The sequence below is a fragment of the Daphnia pulex genome, chromosome 12 (assembly GCF_021134715.1).
Source record: "Daphnia pulex isolate KAP4 chromosome 12, ASM2113471v1".
In the NCBI taxonomy this organism is placed as follows: domain Eukaryota; kingdom Metazoa; phylum Arthropoda; class Branchiopoda; order Diplostraca; family Daphniidae; genus Daphnia; species Daphnia pulex.
The window spans coordinates 1,477,807-1,499,986 of NC_060028.1; the positions used below are offsets into that span (position 1 = coordinate 1,477,807).

A 22,180-nucleotide genomic window follows, 5' to 3' on the forward strand; every position below is an offset into this window, starting at 1 on the left:
TATATTTTTCGAGGTCACTATATCTTGTATAACGGTAAACCCATTTGTGTTGGGTTGGTTGGCTAAGCATTTTAGGAAATGAATTAATTATACTGACCGAAAAAAGAGAAAAATTATTCAAGAAAAATTTGTATAGCTTGTTATGATTTATCTCATATAACTATCTGGCTTTATTCACTCCTTATTTGATTATATCAATACATAATTTTAGCGGATCTGTATTACACGATTAATGTTGTATCAATATCTTTTTCAAATAATCATTATTTCTCTTTTTGGACATGTAAATAAATAAGGTGTGAGATTTCACAAACCATTCCTGGAAGTGGGACGTAAATATAAACCGGAGAATAACGAAGACAACCGACGACTTCCGACGGCTGTCCGTCGTTGCTGCTGGGTTGGAGGCGGCGGTAGTCGAGTGCTCTGCTGGTCGCGGATCAGTTTGGCCGTGATCTCAGCCATTTGGCGGAGTTTTTGTAGTGTGGCGATTCTCTGCTGATACCCTGGACGATGTTCTTGTTTCTCGGTTTCAACCATCAAATTAATGTAGTCGGGCGCAGACAAAGGGTGAGGTCGGAGAGCGATCTCGTTCAGTCGCTGGATGCACGGGTAGGTGAGTTGCATCAAGTCCAGCAGTTGCGCCTCGTAGTCGTCGATCTCCTTCTGGATCCGTTCCAGCAGCTGTTCGTTGGTCATCGCTTCACTCGTAGCCTCTTGGTACTGTTGCCGGATGGCGTCGGATGAACGCTTGACTTTCTCCTTTACCATCTCGTACCTGTATTTCTGATTGAAATGGACATTCCACGGGCATTTGCATATCATACAATTGCCGCTTCGGTCCATGACAGAGCAAAAATGTTTATCTGCGTCATGAGCCTGTCTACAAGGGAAATGGCAAGTTGTGCGACACTTTTGGCAGTTGGTGGTGAACTGGCCCGTTCTGCTGATGTCAGTTGATTTTGGAACGAGAAATTCCACTTCAAATTCGAAATTCCTGGTGGCGTCCATTTGATCGTGGTTTTCCGCCAAAATCCTCTTGATTTGCTGGAACTCGTCGATGCGGGTCAGTTTGATTTGTGTACGAAGTTGAAGACCTTCGACAAGACTTTCCAGTCGCTTCCGTTCCTCGAGGACTTCACGCGTGAGAGTCAAAGATTTGGTTTCCATGCGACTCAAATCGTCAAAGAATTTGTTGAAACCGCCGACTGCCATGTCAAAATAGGTCCGGTTGAATTCGTTTGTCTGGCGGTCGCCCTTGTTGGAAGTAAAGAAAATTGAGTTATTAAACTTGTGGTGAAGTGGGAGACCGGTGGATGGATCCATGGGCGACGGGATGCCGGCCTCTTTGACTGCACTAAGGACCGGCGGCAAAGCACCGTCAGCAAATGTCACCATCAGACGAATATTATCTTTAATATCTTGTCCAAAAATAGACAAGATGGAGTCGAAAATGTATTGTTGAGTAGCCGTCAACCTGGGAAGAGACGACTGGACGACAAAACAGACGGCCTCAAGTTGCTGAATTCCGTGACGACACTGGAAATAATCTTGAATTTGCTGCATAATTTTCTTGTCTTTTTCCAGCCCACGAGTGTCACCAAATCCGGGAGTATCAACGACGGTCAGAGAATAATTCAGCCGGGATCCTTTCATCTCGTACAAGTCGTAGGTGGTCACCAAGTCCGTCTGGCTGTGAGCTTGTGACTTGTCAGCTGGCTCGTCGATCAATTTAAAACGGAAATCGTCGTCCCAGTCGACGCCCAGAATGTAATTCACCATAGCGTTGATGAGAGTACTCTTGCCGGAACCGGTGGCGCCCAGCATCAAGATGGTCCGTTGACGACGCTTGCCGGCCAACGCCAAGTAACTCGATTTTCCAAGCACATAGTGTCCGACTCCCTGCGTTTGGGCCCCGCGATGTTTCTTGACCGGTAAGGTGTAAAAGTCAACACCTGGGCACCTGTCACTGGAACACTTTCGGCTGGATCGGCGGACGATGAGTGCTGCCCTTTCGGCTTCCCGCGGCGTCCTAATCTTCAAGATCCGGCAAGCCAAACTGTAGAAAACAGACCCGTTGGTGTCGGTGCAAACGGCTCTGACCTGGACGCAGTAGAGCGTGTCTGGAACGAGCGGTTCGATGGTGAAAGTTTTGTTTGTCGTCGATCGCTGGATGAAAGACGAATCTTGATTGCCATCGGCCCAGCATTCGACAGCAAAATACTTGACGGTAATTTCCATTTCTTCTTCACTTTCTGTTTCACTCGCAACTTCAATTTCTTCTTCGTCAAAAATGAAATGGTACCAGGAAATGGTGATGCTAGTGTCGGTCGCTGACTGGCAGATGACTCCGATTGGCGGCCGACAAACCGGATTGATTGTCACCTCGCAGTTGACCGGATTGAACCGACTCCTCCCACCTGGTGTCACTGCGGCAACGCGGAACACGTAACTCTCCTCCGACTGCAGATAACTGATTGTAATTGTCTTGGAATGATGTTGAATGGAATCCCAACTTTCTCCGGATCTATCCACACTCCGATACTGCAAAATGAAATTGGGCTCGTCGACTTCCTCCTCAGTTGTCCAGCTCAGCGTGATGACGCCACGATAGTTCTTTTTTACTGTGACTGGGCCAGGAGCTTTGGGAATGGTGTAATTATTCTGCACAACTTCTCCGGAATAGCTGTCGTATAACCGAATGGATGGGGAAATTGTTTCGCCATCTTGGCGCAATTCTTCGTCGTAAAAGACCATGTACCGGACGTTGGGTGTGTCCCGGTTACAATCCGTCACCCATCCGGAGAATTCTTGGCCAGCGATAAAACACCGACGACGGGCGGCTGACATTCGACTGCTGTCCAATCCGGCAATATTGTTACTTGCCCATTGTGTCCAGCTGGATGGATGCGATGTGCTCAATACGTCGACGAAACGGCTCATCTCGTTTACTAGACTGATGTCCGACTGTCCAGCAAGACTGGGCAGGTGTAGAACAACGGCGAACGATCGATCATTTCCTGGATTCTTGATCTCCTTTTTCAGCTGATCCGCTCCCAGAAGAAGTCGGATGCCGGGCAGCTGGACCAACCTGGTCAAGGTCTCCATCTGATGTCTCTGGTGGCTTAGCCATAAGCTTAATCCTTTGGTGGAGAAAGGCGATTTGTTCTCAATTGTTTCCATCATTTCCAGCATCTTCTCAACTGACATGCCGGCCCCTTTCCGGAAGCAAGTGGTCCATTCTGGCAGCAACTTGGATTGCAAAGCGGACGTGAATTTGGCCATTAATCCATCAAAGTCTTTGATTCTTTGACGACAGTTGGGAGGGATATGGCCATTGGAAATTTGTTGTAAATGGTGAACCAACGAGTCCGTTTCACGGCGAACTCGTCGCATCCGGCTCCACATTTTCTGCCAGCGGATCACCAGGTCGTGGGGGAGATCCAAAATGTTGCTGGAAATCCTGTAGATGTTATTGGCTTCCGTCTGCATCAGCTTACCAAGAGGGTACAACCAGACTCTCAACGGGATGGCCGTGCTGGCCAGGTGATCCATGACTTTCCTGCAGGCTTGGTACTGCTCGCCGACGTCCTTCAAAGTCCAGCATTGTCCACTTTTAACGCCAATCAAGTCGCTGTACAGGAGACACTGCAAGTCTAACGGAATAAGGCGGCCGTCTTCATCTTCATCCTGGTCCAGTTCTAGTCGATTTCGGCCATTCAAAAGTCCGTTGGCAAAGTAATGGGCGTAGTCGAGTGATGAGTCGTCGTCGTCCCTGGAACTTTTTGAAGGTGGGCCGAGTTGAGGAGAGAAAATGCAGAAGGCCTCCAGGCCGTAAGTGACCGCCACGACGACGTGAGTGGCCTGGCTCTTAATGAGTCTCTCTGGCCGGCAGATAATTTCCAGGCTAGTGGGGTCGACTGAGACTTTCCTGCTGGAAGAACGACAATGGACGGCCACTTCAGCACCGTGATCAAACGTGGTAAAATCAGACCGATCAATCGGGTACTGCCAAGCTCCTGCCAGTGATGGACGTAACAGTCCAGCTATCAAACTCATGGCCGAGTGATTGTCCATTCCCAAATCAGACAACAAGGTGGTCCCATGTTCATCATCTTCGATATCATCTTCTTCTTCACTCCTATGCTCGGCCACAATTGAATGAACTTTGACAGTTTCTTTCCGTTCTGTTTTGACAGTGGCCAGACGAGAAACATCACTTGGATCCCACAGACGCATACCTGCAACCAAATTTCACGTTATTATCTTAAATTTCGTTCAATAATAAGTCCATCTTTAAAAATAAGCATTTGAATTTGACGTTCTGTGAAGAAAGAAAAGTTAAACTTTTTACTTACTGGGTACAATGACGTCTTCAATGTGATTGTTGGAAATGGAACTCTTGTTGGCGGTGTCGACCGTTCAACTTCCAAGATTGAGATAAGAGATGACACCTTTGTTGTTGCTAGTTCGTCCTTATATTTCACACTGCCGTATAATACAGCATTTTGGTATTTCAATAGTTGGTTTAGGGTTGAGTAGGGTAGGGAACAATAGATTGAATGGGAAGAGAGGGTAAAATTGGGGCCCTCTGTTGAGGTCCCTACAAATTACACAGAATTAACAATAGCAATAATGTCGATCACTGTTGGGATGCAATAAATTCCCAACACACTCCCCAGTAGAGCCCGTTCAATTGGCTCGACATCCTGATCGACTTGATATCCGTTGGATTGGAGATCTGAAAATGCGGTTGAAGATGGATGGCCTGGATTAAGAGGAGCTGTTTCGTTGACTGGCTACGGATTCAGTTAATTGTCCATTCCATTTGATTCCGATTGAGAGTTGGCTGACTCTTTGGAAGTTTGCCACCAGGATCCCATACCGATTGGTGTGTGTTGGAATCTTCTTCAATGTCCTTTAACACAAGAATATTTTTTAGTAGATGTGAAACGATTTTGTTTGGTACCTGGGTTAACGAATAAGAGAACAGCAACTGGTTGATGAGATGTTCTTCTATACTTGGTAACCTTGAGATGCGTTTAGGAGCTGGTTTTACTGGCTCCAAGCGCTTCCGTTTCATTGAGTTTTGTTGATTGGCCAATTCCGGAAGAATTGCTGCTTGACTGCACGGCGATCTGAACTTCGGAATGATTTCTTGGTTGCTTTCTACGTTTGTTGAATTGACAAATGCAGCGGCTTCTTGAGGATTTTCTTTCGAAGCTTCCTGGATTTCTGGCGACGATGATAAATTTCCAGAAGAAGAGAAGTTGGTTTGTTTAAGTTGACTCGGAAAAGAGTTAAGTGTTTCCAGCGATGCAGCTGGCCTTCCCGAGGGGAAAAAAAGAAAGGTAGGAATATCCTTTTCTTTGGAGCCGGCTGGCGGAATCCTAATAATTGAATCTTTAGTTTTTAGACAATTGAATGTGTCAGGAACTTCTGCTTGATAAGTAGGAGTTTCTTGATGACTAAGAGAGTGAGGAGCTTCTGCCGGATTGGCTGGAGCTTTTTGAAGATTGAGAGTACCAGGAGCTTCTGCCGGAGTAGCTGGAGCTTCTAGAATAATGAGAGGACGAGGAGCTTCTGCCGGAGTAGCTGGAGCTTCTTGAATAATGAGTGTGCAAGCAGTTTTTTCGTTGCTAGAGGAGCTCAAGAGATTTTTGGACTCCACTGCATCTACACCATCTAAGTTTGCAAATTTGAGGTTAGTTGCTTTCAGCTCGTCTTCAAACCTTTTTTCGTCTTTGTTTCCACTGGATTTGACCGGAATATCTGAGATTGATAGCCCTTTTTTTGGTCGTTGTTGGAGACTGGCTGTTCCAGGCTCCTTTTCCATCGGGACTTCTTTTGACTGGGCTGATTTGACGTTTTGGTCGCTGTAGCAACTTTTCGCGTTCGATGATGGGATTTTTTCTGCTCCTTCCAGATTTGCTGAGTTTTCTAACTTTGAAACAAAGGAATTATTTTCTTTTATTTCGTTCCTTTCAAACCTTTTTTTGTCGGGATATCCGTCTGGCCCATCCGGAGAATCCGAGAGTGAGTCTCCTTTTTTCGGTGGGTGAGGGAGACTGGCCGTTCCAGTCTCTTTTTCTTCCGTCTGGATATTTTCTTTTGACTGGTATGAAGGGGTGTTTTGAAAACTACAGCTTGTTGTCGTAAGCGACGACACTTCTAGTGGAGTTGGGTTTGGCACTAATACTGCTGCAAATTGAGATGTTGAGAGGGTTTTGAGAATTGACTCTATTACTGGATTTGTTTGAGAAGCTGGCTCCTGAGAAGCTGTTGGTGATAAGTTGACATCTCCTGGAGCGACGGGCACTGAAAAGGCTGTTGAGATGGCTGCGATCACCTGACTGATTATGTCCCGATTGAGTTGTGCTTGGGTTGCTGCCTGGTTTGCTGCCTGGGTTGCTGCCTGATGTTGGAGAATTTGGAGCATTCTTTCTCTGTCCTTCTCCCATTCTTCGTCATCTGCTTCCTTTTCGAGTTTGTCTAACCATTCTCTTCGTTTTTTCTTTAAGATGTGAATTTTGGCGACAATAACATCGTCCATTGTTTGGTACATGGTGTCGATGTCTGCATTGATCTCTTCTTGGTCTTCGCCTTCTTTGTACATTTCAGCCTGGACCCTTTTTGAGAATATCTCATAAGTTTTGTAGAATCCATCTAGCTTTTTTTCTAATTTTTCGACTTCGATAAACGCTTCCAACGTCATTTCTGTTGATTTGTACGTTTCGACGAGGTTAATGATACGGGTGATATGCTTTTTAATTAAAGTTCTTGCGTAATTTGGAGCCATTGTGAGTTGGAGGTGGCTCCTAAGGAGCTGCTGAGAGTACGAAAAGAAGATAATTAGTTTAAATTAATGTTTTGATTAAGTTGATTAGCCTTTTTGTTTGTTGTTCTGCTCGGTCTTCGGAGATTCGTGGTGCCGAATTAAATTCTGCTGTCTTTTCCACTTTCTTTGAATTCCTTTATGTGAAGATATCTGCAAAAACTGAATGATTTTGGAGCTAGGGTAATTTTCTAGCTCCTTACAATCCCACAAACGGCATAATAACAATTTTTAGGAAAGAGAATTTAAAGAGTTTTTGCCGCAAGACGGCGGTTTCTAATTCCCAATTTTGTGCTCAGAGGGCGCTTTGTGCCTTCTCAGAAAAAGAGAAAGATTTCCCTTTAAGCAAACAAAAAATGCAAGAGCGTAAGAGCGCGAGATTTGTTTCGAAATGGCGGAAGGCCTTTGTAAATAGAGAGAGAGAAAAAAAATTCAAGTTTTAATCACCCTAAGGCGCACACGAGGCGAACGCGTTGAAAGGGTAGAGAATTTTCCCGCGTTTTTTCCAGTTTAAAGGGGAAACCGGCCTAGCCCCCCAAAAAAGAGAATATTTTTCTGTCGTATTTAGAGAGATCGTTGTGCCTTCTGAGACAGAGAGAGATTTACCCAAATGATTGAATAACAAACAATGCAAATTAATTCAAAAAATGAGAGAGATTTGTTTTCGGGAAATGGTCTAAGGCCATAGCAAAGAGAGCGATAATTTATTTAAGTCTTTTCACCCTGGGGCTCACACGAGGCGAACTCATTGAAGGGTTAGAGAAGTTCCCGCGTTTTCCCAATCTAAGAGGTAGGGAAGCAAGCCCCCCCAAAAAAAAATTCTTGAAAGGAAAGAGATTCCCGCGTTATCCCATTTTTAAAGAACGGGCAGTGAACCCAATCAGCTGAGATTCGTTTTTACAATGCCGGGAGGCGTATCAAGAGATAGAGAGGGAATTTAACCTAAGGCTCACACGAGGTGAACACGTTAAAGAGGTAGGGAAGTTCCCAAGTTTGCCCAATCTTAGATATTGGAAAGCAATATCCCCCCAAAAAAAAAAAATTTGTTGAAAGGGAAGAGAGAATAATCAACTTAGGCGATGATAATTTACGTGACAAAAAAAGAAATCCCCCTTCAAAAATGATTTAGGAATCCTATTTTAATTTTAAGAAACTTTGAGGAAATATTTTAGCTTTAATTCAAGAGAGAGAAGAAAAATAATTTACTGTTTAGAGGGATCTATTTGCTTACTAGACCCCTGAGAACAAGTTAAACTCAGAGAGAGAGAAAAAGATTCTAATAAATGACTGACCTGCCATAATTAAACACAATTTTCTTTGATAAATGGCGGCAATGATTAAGCAAAAGGAGATAACGAGAGAAAGATTTGAGTGTGATAGAGCGAAACTAACTTAACACTGGTTGGAGAAAACTCCGGTTCGAAGGACCATGTTGGAAATGGAACTCTTGTTGGCGGTGTCGACCGTTCAACTTCCAAGATTGAGATAAGAGATGACACCTTTGTTGTTGCTAGTTCGTCCTTATATTTCACACTGCCGTATAATACAGCATTTTGGTATTTCAATAGTTGGTTTAGGGTTGAGTAGGGTAGGGAACAATAGATTGAATGGGAAGAGAGGGTAAAATTGGGGCCCTCTGTTGAGGTCCCTACAAATTACACAGAATTAACAATAGCAATAATGTCGATCACTGTTGGGATGCAATAAATTCCCAACAGTGATTGTAGAGAGTGCCGATGTTGAAATTACGGCCAAGAGCAATCATTTTAATAGTATCGAGTTTGTTAAACATGATGGAAAACCGGTTGAGAACTGAGCATTTGCATTACGCTACGACAGACCACGAAATAATAAACTGAAATTACTGAATCCAACAAAATCAAACGTCAGATTTTGTTGTCGTCTGCCATCACGACACTTGTCACTAGCGGACCTTCAAAGAAACAACTTTTAGCGCTTGTTTAATTATTTAAAAAAACATTATAAAAAATTTGCACTCGTAATAGTTAAATTGCAAAATTTATCTATAAATAACATATAATCTATGGTTATTTCAAAATCTTAATATTTTCTTGAGAAATTTCCTACGCACTAATTTCGCATTTCCTACTTTACTTTTATGACATAATTTTAGGACAATATCGACGAGTGATTAATTTTGAAAACTCTTCATTTTTACATCAGGAATTTGACAAGCAAACAAAATCACATAATATGCATAAATAGCTGTATTTTTCAACATTTCATAGTTAATCTCTTCTCTGTTTTCTTTTATATGGCAATTATATGGCTCTTTACAACCTTTACATAATAACCTCGAGATAATCTGTGAACGCAAAACAACAAGCAACAATAACATTTTACCAAAATCTCACCAACAATGTACAATATGCCACTTAATCTTCATCGCGCCATCCAATCATGTTACCGGATGTCGCACCAACTTCAGGGTCTTCAGCAATCGGCGACAGCAGGCCGTCGCCTTCGTCATCATCGGCCGCCAGGTTTTCACCGCCATCCTTTCCATCTTCGCTAAACAGCGACTCCTTATTCTTGATTTTACTGGTAATGTCGGCCATTTGACGCAGCTTCTTCAAACTTTCAATCCGCTCCTTGAAGCCGAGACGTTTCTCCTGTTGCTCGGCGTCGATGATGAGGTCGATGTACTGCGGAGTCGAGAATGGATTCGGGCGGAGGGCGATCTCGTCCAGCCGCCGGATGCAGCGTGAAACCGTATTGACACGCTCCAGCACGGCCTTTTCGTTGTCGTCGAGATCCTTCTGCAGGATCTGGATCAGTTCGTGAGCCGTCAATTTCCTCTTCAGTTCCGCCTCGTATTTCTGCTTGATGGCGTTGGATGAAGTGGCCTGCTGCTCGCTGACATACTCCCACTTGTACGGCTGGTTGGCATGCATGTTCCAGATGCAATTCTCCGGACAAACGCGGCAACTGCGAATTGATCTAGGCATGCCATGATCCATGGCAGCACAATCAACTTTGTCGTCGTCGTTCTTGTACGCACACGGGTTATGACATGTGATGTAACATTTGTTGCAATTGGTTAAATATTGACCGGCTGGAATGTCCACTTTCTTGGGCACCGTTACTTCCACAACTATCTCGACATTTTCGTTGGCGTCGATTTGCGCTTGACAATTCGAGATCATTTGCTTCGTCTTCCGCATTTCTTCCATCTTGGACAAGCCGATTTTGATGAGCGGTTGGAGTCCGTCCACGGTGGCTTCCAGTCGCTTCCGCTCGTCTAAAACTTGTTTCGTTAGAGAAAGAGATTTGGTTTTCATTTTTCCCAGGCCGATAAAGAAAAGCTGGAAATTGTTCATGCCCATCTGCCAGAAGAATCTGTTAAATTTGTCGACCGTGTATGTTGTGTTTGGACCGATTCCGGACTCGCGGCTGGAACAAAAGAAGCCAGAATTATTAAATTTGTGGTGAAGCGGCCTGCCAGTGTTGTCATCCGTCGGACAGGGAAGATCAGCCTCGGTGATGGCGCTCAAGATGGGCGGCACTTGGCTGTCGGCGAACGTCAATAAGAAATTAATGTTCTCCTTGATGTCGTTACCGAAGATGGAAAGCACTGAATCAAAAATGTAAATTTGTGTGGGCGTCAACCGGGGCAAAGAGGCTTGCGCCACGAAACCAACCACGTCCAGCTCTTGAATTCCGCCCCTTTCTTCAAAAAATTTACGGACCATTTCGGTGATTTCTTGGTCCCTTTTGAGGCCTTTAGTGTCGCCGTAACCGGGTGTGTCAACGATCGTAAGAGAATATGGAACCCGGAATCCCTCAACGTGATGTATGTCGTAGGCCGTGATGCGGCTGGTCTGACTGTCAACTTGGGAGCGGCCGGCTGTCTGCTCTTCAATCAACTGGAAGCGGAAGGTATCCTCCCATTGGACGTCAAAAATGAAATTAATCATACCGTTGATTAGTGTCGTTTTGCCGGAACCGGTTGCGCCCATCACCAAAATCGTTCTGTGCTGCATCTTCCCTTTGTGCAGGGCATCAGCTCTACCGAAGGCGAAGCGATCGGCCGTTGCTGCTGGCCCGGATAACTTGGTGAGCGGAACAGCAAATACATCCATCCCGTTGCGGTTGACAATTTTCTTGCATTTCTTCACGATCGTTTCGGCAAAACGCATCTCATTGACTTCCGTTGTGAATCGGACGCTTGCACTTTGTCCACTTTCATCCTGGCCGTCAACGGCTACAACGATGACGAAATAAGTCGTGTTGGGCTGGAGTTCTTGTAAACGGCATCCGGTTTCTCCGACTTCCACTTCGCGAGCAGACGAAGGGGTTTGGCCGTCTCGCCAAAAACAAACGCGATACGATAAGCTTCCGGCATGAAAAGGAGCTCTCCAGGACAGCTCACAAGTGCTCTTGGTAACCAAATCCACTTCTAATCCAGTGGGGGGCTGCAACAGAAGTTTCTTCGCCCGTTGGGAAGGCTCTGCGGATGCTGATGCCCCCTGACGGCTGTCGGATATGCATAAATTTCCAGTCATCCAGTCCAGGTCGTCGCTAAGATCGGAATCGCTTAGATTAATAACGCCCAGTGCAGTCTCGGTGTCAATGACGTCACTGAACTCGCTGCGTCCTATGCAAGTGTCGGCGGCCACTCGAATTTCCAGCTCTGGTCCTCCACTGTTGTAGTTGAGGATCATTTGTTTCTCTCCGGACTTGGCCGTCTTCTGTTGACTCCAATGGTCGGAACTGTTCATCGGTCGAAACTCGACGCAAAAGTGACACGGATAACCTAAATCTTCATAGTCCCACGACAAAATAATGGATGGCGTAGTCTTCTTATTGGGTTTGGCGGGAGCGAGACGAATTTTCAAATCAGTCGGGGGGACGGGCAGCTGGTCCAGGTTGTCCTTGAGTAGATTATCAGCTTCGTAGACGGAATAGCGACAGCCATCTTGACCTGGTTCTCCGGAAGTGATGTAAAACTGGACTTGATTCAACAAATGTTTGTTTTTCTCGACGTGATTGGCAAATTGCCGGATCTTGTCCATCACCTGTTTTGTCCTACGTGGACCCATGTGCCACGGAAGTCTCTCTTCATCAATTTGATCATCTTCATCATCCGTGTCATCCTCAACTGCCACCAATTTGCTATAGTTTTCACAGTAGTATTTCATTTCTTCTAGGATCTCGTTGGCTTTTCCATCCAACGACGGAATAGTCAGCACCAAGGCGTATTTCTTTTCAAACGAATCGGCCAGTTTCTTTTCCAGCTGTTGTTTCCCGGATAAAAATAAAATTCCGTTGATGCCGGATATTTTACCGACCATCTCCGACTCGGAAACTTTGAAGCGGAGCCAACGTTCTAGTCGAATTGGTTTGAACAGCCCGTGACTCTCGGCGATGCTGTTGACTCTTTCGACTTCGTCGTCATCACCATCGTCACTTTCCCTGGACCTAATGACGCCATTCTTCAGACTTTCCATCAGGAGATGTTTGTAGTCATTCAAAACGTCCAGGAAAGATTTCAGCGATGCTCGGTTGATTTTCTTGGCAGATGAGGAGGCTCGAATGGCTTCCGCTTTGTTCCGGATTTCTTCCAATTGAAGCCAGTTCCGGCACATTCGAGTTGTCACTTCGGAGTCGACATCGCGGAATCCAAATGACCGCCGTAATCTTTCATCGGAAAGTTTCAAAATGAATTTCACCGGGCAGAGAAGGACTGTGATGGGGATAGCTTTGCTCTTGTTTTCTACATCTTCTTTGATTTGTCGTATCATTTTCAGGCAATGTGCGTAGACTTCAATGACGTTACACTCTCGAACAGCTAAAGATTGGAGGTCGGAGTAAAACCGACATTTCAAACGAGTGAGCTGGGCTTTTTCTTCTTTGGTGAACTGCTCCTTGAAATCAGGTAATTGGGCGTCAAAGTCGATGTCGCCTAATGCGTTCTCTAGTTTCGTTGCCAATTTTCCTATATTTTCTTCGGCTTCCTCGTGAGCTTCTTCGTCGGCTTCGTGGCTGCCAAGATCCTGGCTCAGGACGCAATAGGCTTCAGCTCCGTAGACGACCCCTACGACGACATGAGTGGCTTTTGGCAACTCCATTTCGGCATCAATTCTGTCAGGCAGACGTAAAGGGCTCATCTGTTGGAGAAGAGTTTGCACATCCAGACGCTCCTTCCTGGACTTTGTGCGACACACAAGAGTTTGGGTGACTTGTGACGGGCTCGATGGATCGTTCAGGTAGTTGCTGGCTCCGCTGAATTTGTTGATGAGACCAGTCACGATGCTGGCCTGAAGATGGTCGTCAAGACCCATGTGCTGCCACTTGTTACTAAAATTTGAATCGGGACGAATCAAGTTTATTTTGAAGCCGGTAGTGACATCAGTGGCATTCGCGAATTTGGATGAATCCCACCACAGTCGACAATCTAAAATACAAATGCATCTGCGTTATACTCGGCACTAAAAATAACAAGTAAGAAAACATTTTAAAAATGTAGGGAAGATTGAAAGAGTTAAGTTACTCGGTATTTGAATTTAAGCAAATGAGAAAACACTTTTCTTAATCATGGCTTGTATCACGAATTCTAAACTAAACTAAGCAGTGTGTTTTTTTTTAAATTCCGAAAGAAAATTTATAAAGATGACAAGAAATTATAATTTACTTGTAAGAATGTTATCAGTGTGATAATCATACAGATCTCCCATTTGAAAACGACGTCCCATCGCGGCCATCTTGGTAAAGTTATCTTCCATTTCTATCCAACCGTCTTCTTTTTCCGTTTAGATGAGAAACAGTTTTAGCTGGCTAATCACCTACCAAAATTATACGATTATACAATTGATATTTGTTACATCTTACATCCTCAATTATTTGCAACAAAAGTCGGCAGATTTTCAATCAAAATGGGCAAATACCTCTTTTAAATTGTCGAAATTTCTATAAGAACTTGACTCGAATTCTCGTTTGACAGCAGTAGCAGCATACACGCTCGTATATGTCAAAAATACAAGTGCCAAGTTCGGGAAAATGGAAATGACAATCAGTGCAGTCGACGTTCTTCTGTTGACTGATGAGTCATGATGGCAAAATTCATTATTGACACACAAGCAAGTACCAAGTTAGCCGTTGCGTCATATTGTGAAGCACAAAAAATTCTAAAAACGATTTTAAAGTTGTAAAAAATAATAAAGTTGTGTAAAATTTGTTCACTTTCAAAATCTAAATGTTACGGCTTAGTTGTCTAATAGTTGGCAACGCTTATTTGCTTATTCCACACATCTGTTGTCTTATTTGCCGCTCAAATGAACAGCTAAAATTTCCTATCGCCATTCCGCATGTTGTTGGGGTCCACGGTTCAGTTGAGTCGAAATTTATTCACGGTGTTCTGTGTCCATGGGTTCCCATCAAATTCGGTTATCTGCGCTTGGACGCGACGTGCAAGTTGGAAATGTTTATAACTATTATTCCGACGACATATTCAATTGTAAGTTCACCTACGTAATAAAGTGTTTATTTTTCATCAAGTGCTGATATTTATATCGTCTGCTTGTTTTTATTTATTACATGATTTATCTTAAGCAAATCTTTTACAACGCTTATACAATAGTTGTGTATGTATTTAGCCACATATTTCGTTGACAAATCGTTTGTTGTGTCGATTTTCAACAGGCAGAGTCATAGTGCCCCAGGAATCCATATCAATCAACAAGAAATTACCTGAAACAGCTAAGTGGTTTCATCTGCCTCAATCCATCCCTTTGAAGTATGAACTCTACGAAGCCTTATGCATCAATTCGCACCTGCGCATCAGCATTGAAAACAAATTTGTGGACTTGAGCCAACTTTGGTTCGGTGATTTTCTGGAATCAAACCAAGCAGCAGAAGAAGACAACAATGGAGCTCAAGTCAATTTCGTTTTCCGAGTCTGCCGACAAATCGAAGCTCTTTGTCCAAAATTCATCGACTCGAAACTGAACGAATACCAGTTCAGTGGCGGTTTAGTAACTCATTTGGTGGAGCAGGTTATCTACGGGGCCGAATTTATCTGTTCGCTGCAAAGAACCATCGATCGCCAGCACGAAACGAAGGAGAAAGCGGAAAGAAACCTATACTTGGCAGCCGAAGAATACTTCAATATGATTTTCGGTCGGAACTCCGTTAGTCCAGATTTACCTGCAGCTTTAGACAAGGTTCAATGTAAAATCCTAAGCAGCCTCAATCCTGGCAAAGAAGTTGATGGATCTTTCCAGCAATCCATTCAGTATCTTATTGATGCGATAAGTTTTGATAAGGAAGACAGTCACTGGAGACCTGTTGAAATCACTTTACGAAATATCCCGGAACAAATGGAAGCTCGACGTCGGTTAGAAATGGAGAATGATGTCATCTGGAGATGCGATATGCGTGAAGTCACGTTTGATCGGATTTTGGATTTTGGAGCTGCTGCATTTAATGATCCTCATTTTAAAATATTTCCTCAATTCAACATTGTTATATCCCAGTTCTCTTGTTTGGTAGAACCACTTATGCGGAAAATTCAGAGACTTCACGAGACATTAATAACGACGACTAATCCCGAACGAAACCTTGAAGAAAGACAAATCTCCAACTTACTCCGTGATATGTTGTATTGGATGTTTAACCTACGTTCTGAAATGGACAAGATTTTTTGGCTAATCGAAGGCATCCAATTGAAAATGTTGGATTTGGCAAAGATTGAGATGCTTACGGCAACCAACAAACTAAATCGAGCCAAAGTGTTTGTGTTGAGAGCCGAATTCTATCCAAGTCCGCTAATTGAGTCCGTTTATGCATATATTGGTAATCCTTCGGCAATAATTGCCCCTCTTCCGGTCCTTCCGATACTTTCGGGTGACAAAAGGCAACTCCAAAAAATTAGAGAAGAATTACAACAATTTTCTGCAGAAGCGCAAGCGAATTCTTTGCTGGATCAAGAGGAGCTGCGACATCGCTACTATATTGGAATAACTTCTGAATATCCGCATTTGACTGACGGTACAATAATAACTTTTGGAGACTACAAGAAAGAAAATGATTCCCCGAGGAAACAACAACAAGGTAACCCCAATAATGTTCAATTCCCTAATAATTGCTCTAATTGTATAATTTTTTGTTTCAGGAACTGGAATTAAGCAAGAAAGACCATTTTCAGGTGCTGAAGTGAATCTTTCTACCGAAGTTTGTCTATCCATGGAGCAAAGGTGTGAACATGATTAAGTTTTAGATTTTGCGTATTTATAACCTGTTTAATTTGTCTGTGTGTATTTTGAACAGAAACAACTCGATCGTTACGTCGCCGGAGTCGAGCGCCGACACGAAAGTCGTTCATCATCAGTCGTTGAAATCGCCTCAAATGAATCAGGCTAGTGGACTGAACCAACCGGATGATGAAGGCCGTCTGGTTGACGAGGAAGATACGACATCTGAATTTTTAGTCGACTGCATGCAAGCCCATTGTAGTGTAGGAGTTTTGCGTCGTTCTTCGTTCCCGAGATTTTAACGAGTGAGATGGTATCCTTCAACTTGGCCGACATCTAACTAGTCTGGTACAATTGCTTGGCGTTTATATTGTCTTTATTATTTTCAGAAATCTCAGTAAATTAATGTTTGCATAAAACAATTGTAAAAATGTCTTAAACCATCACATCGCAAATCGGAGCGGAACCTTCCGTATCGGAAGTCGGAACAAACGGAAAAGAATCTTAAAATAAAGTTACAAAATTGATTATAGTTGTTCGTTAGTTCCAGAGGTTATCAAATTATATCGAAATGAGATTTTCCATCCTCTGTAAATGTTCACCAAATGGGCAATGAGTTATTGTAAATACTTCATGGTTGCAAATGCAGTTTATTACAAGTTTATATATTACAACTGTTGGCCCTTTTTTTTACAACAGTTGGCTGGCAGCCAAGCACCTACCAAAATTATACAATTTAAATTCCTTACACAGGGCCTCCATTTTTTACAAGAAAAACGGGCAGCTATTTTAACCAAAATGGGCAATAATTAATAACCTTTTGTAAATTGTCACAATTCCTATCACGTCGTCTATTCTATACTTCACTTGACTTCTCAGAGAAGAGTCTTACTGAGATATGAAATTCTCACTTACTCACGTTTGACATCTGCAGTCTCAGTTAACTCAAAAATACAAGGGCGGGACGCGGGATTGCGGGAAAACTATTTTAAAAAAGTTACGATCAGTGCAGCCGACGTTCTTATTGTTATTGATGAGTTATGACACACCATTGTTATGATAGCAAAATTAATTTTGTATTGACTGGCCACTAGCTAGCCTAGTTAGCCTGTTGCGTCATGTGAAGCATAAAAAATTTCTAATTCTAAATATAATTGCAGTTGTAAAAATAACAAAGTTGTGTAAAAATTTGTTCAATTTAAAAAATAATGTTACGTTAGTTGTCTGATAGTTGGCAACGCTTATTTGCTTATTCCACACATCATTGTCTTATTTGCCGCTCAAACGCACAACTATAAAATTTCTTATCGCCATTCCCAGCATTCTGCATGTTGTTGGTGTCCAGTTGAGTCGAAATTTATTCACGGTGTTCTGTGTCCACTGTCCATGGACCATGGGTTCCCATCAAATTCGGTTATCTGCGCTTGGACGTGACGTGCAAGTCGGAAACCTTTACAATTACTATTCTGATGCCATATCCATTTGTAAGTTCACGTAGATAAAGTCTTATTTTTCATCTAGTAGTGTTCAGCTGATCTTATTCTGTCTGCTTGTCTTTATTTATTGTTTGACTTATCTTATTCGAACCTAAATTACAGTATTACATTGCTTGCACTAGTAAGTGGTCATATGTGTGTGTATATTTAGCTACATATATTCACAATTAACACAATTTGTTGTTCGATTTTGAACAGGCAATGTCGGAGTTCCCCAGGAATCCATATCAATCACCAAGAAATTGACACCCGAAACAGAGTGGTTTTATCTGCATCAACTGCCCCATTTGAAGTACGAAGCCCTAGGCATCAATTCACATCTGCACAACAGCATTAAGAAAAAATCTGTGGACTTGAGTCAACTTTGGTTCGGCAATTTTCTGGAATCAAGCCAAGCAGCAGAAGAAGACATCAGTGTAGCTCGAGTCACTTTCTTCTTCCGAGTCCACCAACGAATCGAAGTTCTTTGTCCAAAATTCATCGACTGGAAACTCAACGAATACCAGATCCAAAGTGGTGGTGTAGCAACTCATTTGGTGGAGCAGGTTGTCTACGGGGCCGAATTTATCTGTTCCCTACAAAGAACCATCGATCGCCAGCACGAAACGAAGGAGAACGTCGAAGGAAGACTCAACTGGGCAGCCAAAGATTACTTCAATCAGATTTTCGGTCGGAATTCCGCTAATCCAGATTTACCTGCATCATTAAACAAAGTGGAATGTCAAATCCTCAGCAGCCTCGATCCTGGTAATGAACTAGAGGGATCTTTCCAGCAATCCATTCAATATCTCATGGATGCGATGAGTTTTTATAAGGAAGACAGTCATTGGAGACCCATCGAAATCACTTTAAGAAATATCCCGGAACAAATGGTAGCTCGACTTCGATTAGATATGGAGAACGATTTCAAGTTTAAATGTGATGCGCATGTAGTCATGTTTAATTGGATCTCAAATGAAAGTAAGAACATGTGTGCCTACTTTGAAATGCTTCCTTGTTTCCAAAGCGTTTTGTGGCAGTTCAATTATTTGCTGGGGCCACTTGGGCAGAAAATTTGGAGATTTCATGAAGCACTTAACACGACCACTACCCCCGAACAAATCTTTATGGTCTCCAACTTACTCCGTGGTATGATGTATTGGCTGATTCAACGACGTTCTGAAATGGACAAGATTTCTTGGCTAATCGAAGGCACCCAATTGAAAATGGAGACGTTTACGACATCAACCAAACAAAATCGCGAAAAAGTATTTGTCTTGAGAGCCGAATTCTATCCAGATCAACTAATTCAGTTCATTTATACATTTACTGATAATCCTTCGGCAATAAGTGCCCCTCTTCCGAACCTTCCGATACTTATGGCTGACAAAGAGCGACTCAGAAATATTAGGGAAGAATTGCAGAAATTTTCCAAAGAAGCGCAATCGAGTTTTTTGCTGGATCAAGAGGAGCGCCATCGCTACTATATTGGAATAACTTCTGAATATCCGCATTTGACTGACGGTACAATAATAACTTTTGGAGACTACAAGAAAGAAAATGATTCCCCGAGGAAACAACAGCGAGGTAAACCCAATAATGTTTAATTCCTTAATGAGTGCTCTAATTGTATAATTTTTTGTTTCAGGATCTGGAGTTATGCAAAAAAGTAGATCACTTTCAGGCTCTGAAATAAATCCTTCTGCCGGATTTTGTCGATCAACTGAGCAAAGGTGTGACACTTAAAACCATGATTAACTTTTAGTTTTCTCGCATTTTTAATAACCTGCATCTTAATTTGCCGGCATTTTGAACAGAGACTATTCGATCAAACTGAAGCACATTGTATCTATTGCATCGCCGTCGGAGTCTAGGGCTGACATGATTTTGTCTACTGAGCAAAGGTATAACACTTACAACAACTTTTAGATTTTGCACAATTTTTAACCTGCATAATTTGTGTGTATTTTGAACAGAAACAACTCGATCGTAACGTCACCGCAGTCGAGCGCTGACACGAGGGTCGTTCATTACCTGTCGACGAAATCGCCTAAAATGAAGCAAGCAAATCAACTAAAACGACTGAATGAAGAAGACGGACGGGTTGAAGAGGAAGATACGAAATCTGGATCTTTAGTCGACTGTATGCAAGCCCATTGTAGTGTAGGAGACAAACTGGACGAGAATGAGAACTGCATCACAGAAGAATCAGTTGACGACGTTGGTAATCAATCTGTCCAATTCTGGAACAGTACAATGTCAATCTCCCACCGTGAATTCCGTCATCATGAAACTTCCATAGACATGGACTGCGCTACTGAAACAACTCCGCCCGACGACATTGAAAATGATGACCAGCTCAACAACCAAAGAATTGCCGAATTTTTCGCCGATGAGAAAAACCGGTGCGCCAAACTAATCAAGAATGGACAACCAAATGTTTATTTGCTGAACGCTACGGACACGTCGGTGAGTGAAGATCTCCGGTGGTTTGACGTCGGTAGGCCTGTCCGGCCGACCTGTGGTATGAAAAATCACAAATTAATCATCTTGATGGGCGCCACTGGATGCGGTAAGAGCACCCTGATAAACGGAATGGTCAACTACATCCTCGGCGTCAAATGGAACGATCCGTTCCGCTTCAAATGTGTCCGGGAAGACGAAACGACCGCCCGGAACCAGGCGATTAGCCAAACGAGTTCAGTAACAGCCTACACTATTCGCCACCGTAATGGAATGGCAGTTCCTTATTCCATCACGATCATTGACACGCCCGGCTACGGAGACACGAGAGGAGTGAAAAGAGACAAGGAAATCACGCGCAACATTCAACAATTTCTGACTCAACAGGAAAGTCGAGTGGAAGAAATTCACGCCGCCTGTTTTGTGGCCGCTTCCGGCGACAGCCGATTAACCGCCACCCAGAAATACATAATCGACTCTGCTCTTTCTATTTTTGGCAAGGACGTCAAGGAGAACATTCGTTTGTTGGTGACATTTGCAGACAATGCTGATCCTCCCGTCGTCGAGGCCTGCCGTGCAGGCAATTTCCCCGTGACATCCGCGTCGGCCGGAATTATTTTCAGCAAATTCAACAGCTCCGTCCTCTACGCCAGCAACGAACAACAAGAAGAAGATTTGTGTTTCGACGAATTATTCTGGGACATGGGCCAGGAGAATTTTGGCAAATTTTTCAGCATGCTGGAAGGAATGAACGGCCGGAACCTGGAATCCACACGAGAAGTCATCCAGCGTCGTACTTTGCTGGAAGAGTCATTGAAAGACATCGAGCAAGAACTGGAAGTCTGTCTGTTTAACATCGAAAACATCGAAACATTCCAAAGGAAAATGAAGGAATGCGGCCAGAAGATGGAGTCCAGCAAGAATTTCGTCTTTGAAAATAAGGAAGTATGTTATAGTCGCGTACCCTGCGAAAGCGACTGGTATGCCTACAACTGTCTCATGTGCCAAAAGACTTGCGAGTCGCCTATCCGCTCTACCAACCCGGCGAAACTTCGGAAAAATAAAGGACAGTGTCCACATCTGGCATGCCCCCACGATCCTTCTGAACACGATTACGAAAACGTTGAAATCCGCCGAACTGTAAAGAAAACTAAAAAGACTCTCCTGGATATGAAGGCTAAATTTGAGTCGAGTTCCAACGAGAAAATGACAAACGAACGACTTTTGGCTGATTGTTCGGAAAATCTGGAAATGGCCAAAGCCAAAGTGTTCAGCTTGCTCGATCAGGTGGGCGAGAATGTTCGTTCACTGGAGTCGACAGCTCTTCGTTCCAACACTCTGAGTCCAACCGATTACTTGAGTCTGATGAGGAGTCGCGTTGCGGAAGAACAAAAGCCCGGCTACCAAATTCGTATGGAGACCCTATCGGAATTACAGCAAAGTTTGGCCGACGATGAAGCGGCCAAGTCCCAATGGTTTTACCCCATCCAGACGTCTCAACTTGGAATTCGGGGCAGCAGCAGAGGATCGCGCCGCCGTGTTTTTCGTCCTTCTTCATTCACGAGATCTAGCAGCAAATGAGATGAACAACTTCCTTCCGCTTTCCTAGAAAGACATTCTTCAATTGGGCCTAAATTCAACTAGTCAATGTTTCAACATTCAACTAGGTAAAATTTGCTTGTTGTTTATGCTATCTCCATAAATCATTAATTAATATTTGTATAAAAAAAATGTTATATGATCTATAAAATACGTTTCCAGTTCAGATACACTTTGGAGCCCATTATCTTTTATGGTTCGGTAATGATATTTTTGTCGTTTTGCATGAATCCCCCGCTTGAGTTCAGATAGGTGAGATAGCTGCGTCAACAACAACACAAATAAAAGTTCATTTAGTAAGTTATGTCGCAGCTTCTGTTTGTTCCAGATCTAACACCGATAAGACTATTTTATAAAGCAAAAATTGGGTGCGTGTATAAAATCTTTTTTTCAATTTTCTAGAATTTTGAATTTATGGTGCAGTTGAGATAAGCAGACGAGGTGGCCGAGTGGTTAAGGCGACAGACTGCTAATCTGTTGTGCTCTGCACGCGTGAGTTCGAATCTCATCCTCGTCGGAATTTTTAACTGTTTCATGTGAAACAATTATAAGATCACAAACGCTGCGGTTATGATTAGACTTTGCGACATATTTTA

General features: G+C 43.2%; 4 protein-coding genes and 1 non-coding gene across 5 annotated transcripts; 3 read left to right on the forward strand and 2 right to left on the reverse strand.

The window, feature by feature from the left end:
• Positions 1–127: 127 nt before the first annotated feature.
• On the reverse strand, positions 128–8,754 carry LOC124209247. The gene is made up of 3 exons (XM_046607163.1): positions 8,561–8,754; positions 4,359–4,388; positions 128–4,241 (listed from the first exon to the last, which is right to left on the reverse strand). Exons 1-3 carry the CDS (start codon positions 8,625–8,627, stop codon positions 307–309), a joined length of 4,032 nt encoding a protein of 1,343 aa, XP_046463119.1. The 5' UTR covers positions 8,628–8,754; the 3' UTR covers positions 128–306.
• A 291-nt stretch (positions 8,755–9,045) lies between these two features.
• On the reverse strand, positions 9,046–13,905 carry LOC124209248. The gene is made up of 3 exons (XM_046607164.1): positions 13,744–13,905; positions 13,491–13,641; positions 9,046–13,253 (listed from the first exon to the last, which is right to left on the reverse strand). The coding sequence occupies exons 2-3, from the start codon at positions 13,579–13,581 to the stop codon at positions 9,232–9,234; spliced, it is 4,113 nt and encodes a 1,370-aa protein (XP_046463120.1). The 5' UTR covers positions 13,582–13,641; positions 13,744–13,905; the 3' UTR covers positions 9,046–9,231.
• Positions 13,906–14,135: 230 nt separating this feature from the next.
• LOC124209249 lies at positions 14,136–16,721 on the forward strand. Its single transcript, XM_046607165.1, has 4 exons — positions 14,136–14,312; positions 14,498–15,907; positions 15,969–16,050; positions 16,124–16,721. Exons 1-4 carry the CDS (start codon positions 14,222–14,224, stop codon positions 16,347–16,349), a joined length of 1,809 nt encoding a protein of 602 aa, XP_046463121.1. The 5' UTR covers positions 14,136–14,221; the 3' UTR covers positions 16,350–16,721.
• A 590-nt stretch (positions 16,722–17,311) lies between these two features.
• LOC124209250 lies at positions 17,312–21,771 on the forward strand. The gene is made up of 5 exons (XM_046607166.1): positions 17,312–17,531; positions 17,742–19,109; positions 19,171–19,255; positions 19,340–19,426; positions 19,499–21,771. Exons 1-5 carry the CDS (start codon positions 17,441–17,443, stop codon positions 21,564–21,566), a joined length of 3,699 nt encoding a protein of 1,232 aa, XP_046463122.1. The 5' UTR covers positions 17,312–17,440; the 3' UTR covers positions 21,567–21,771.
• Positions 21,772–22,019: 248 nt separating this feature from the next.
• On the forward strand, positions 22,020–22,101 carry Trnas-gcu. Its single transcript has one exon. It is a non-coding gene; the product is annotated as a tRNA-Ser (tRNA).
• The last annotated feature ends 79 nt before the right edge of the window (positions 22,102–22,180 follow it).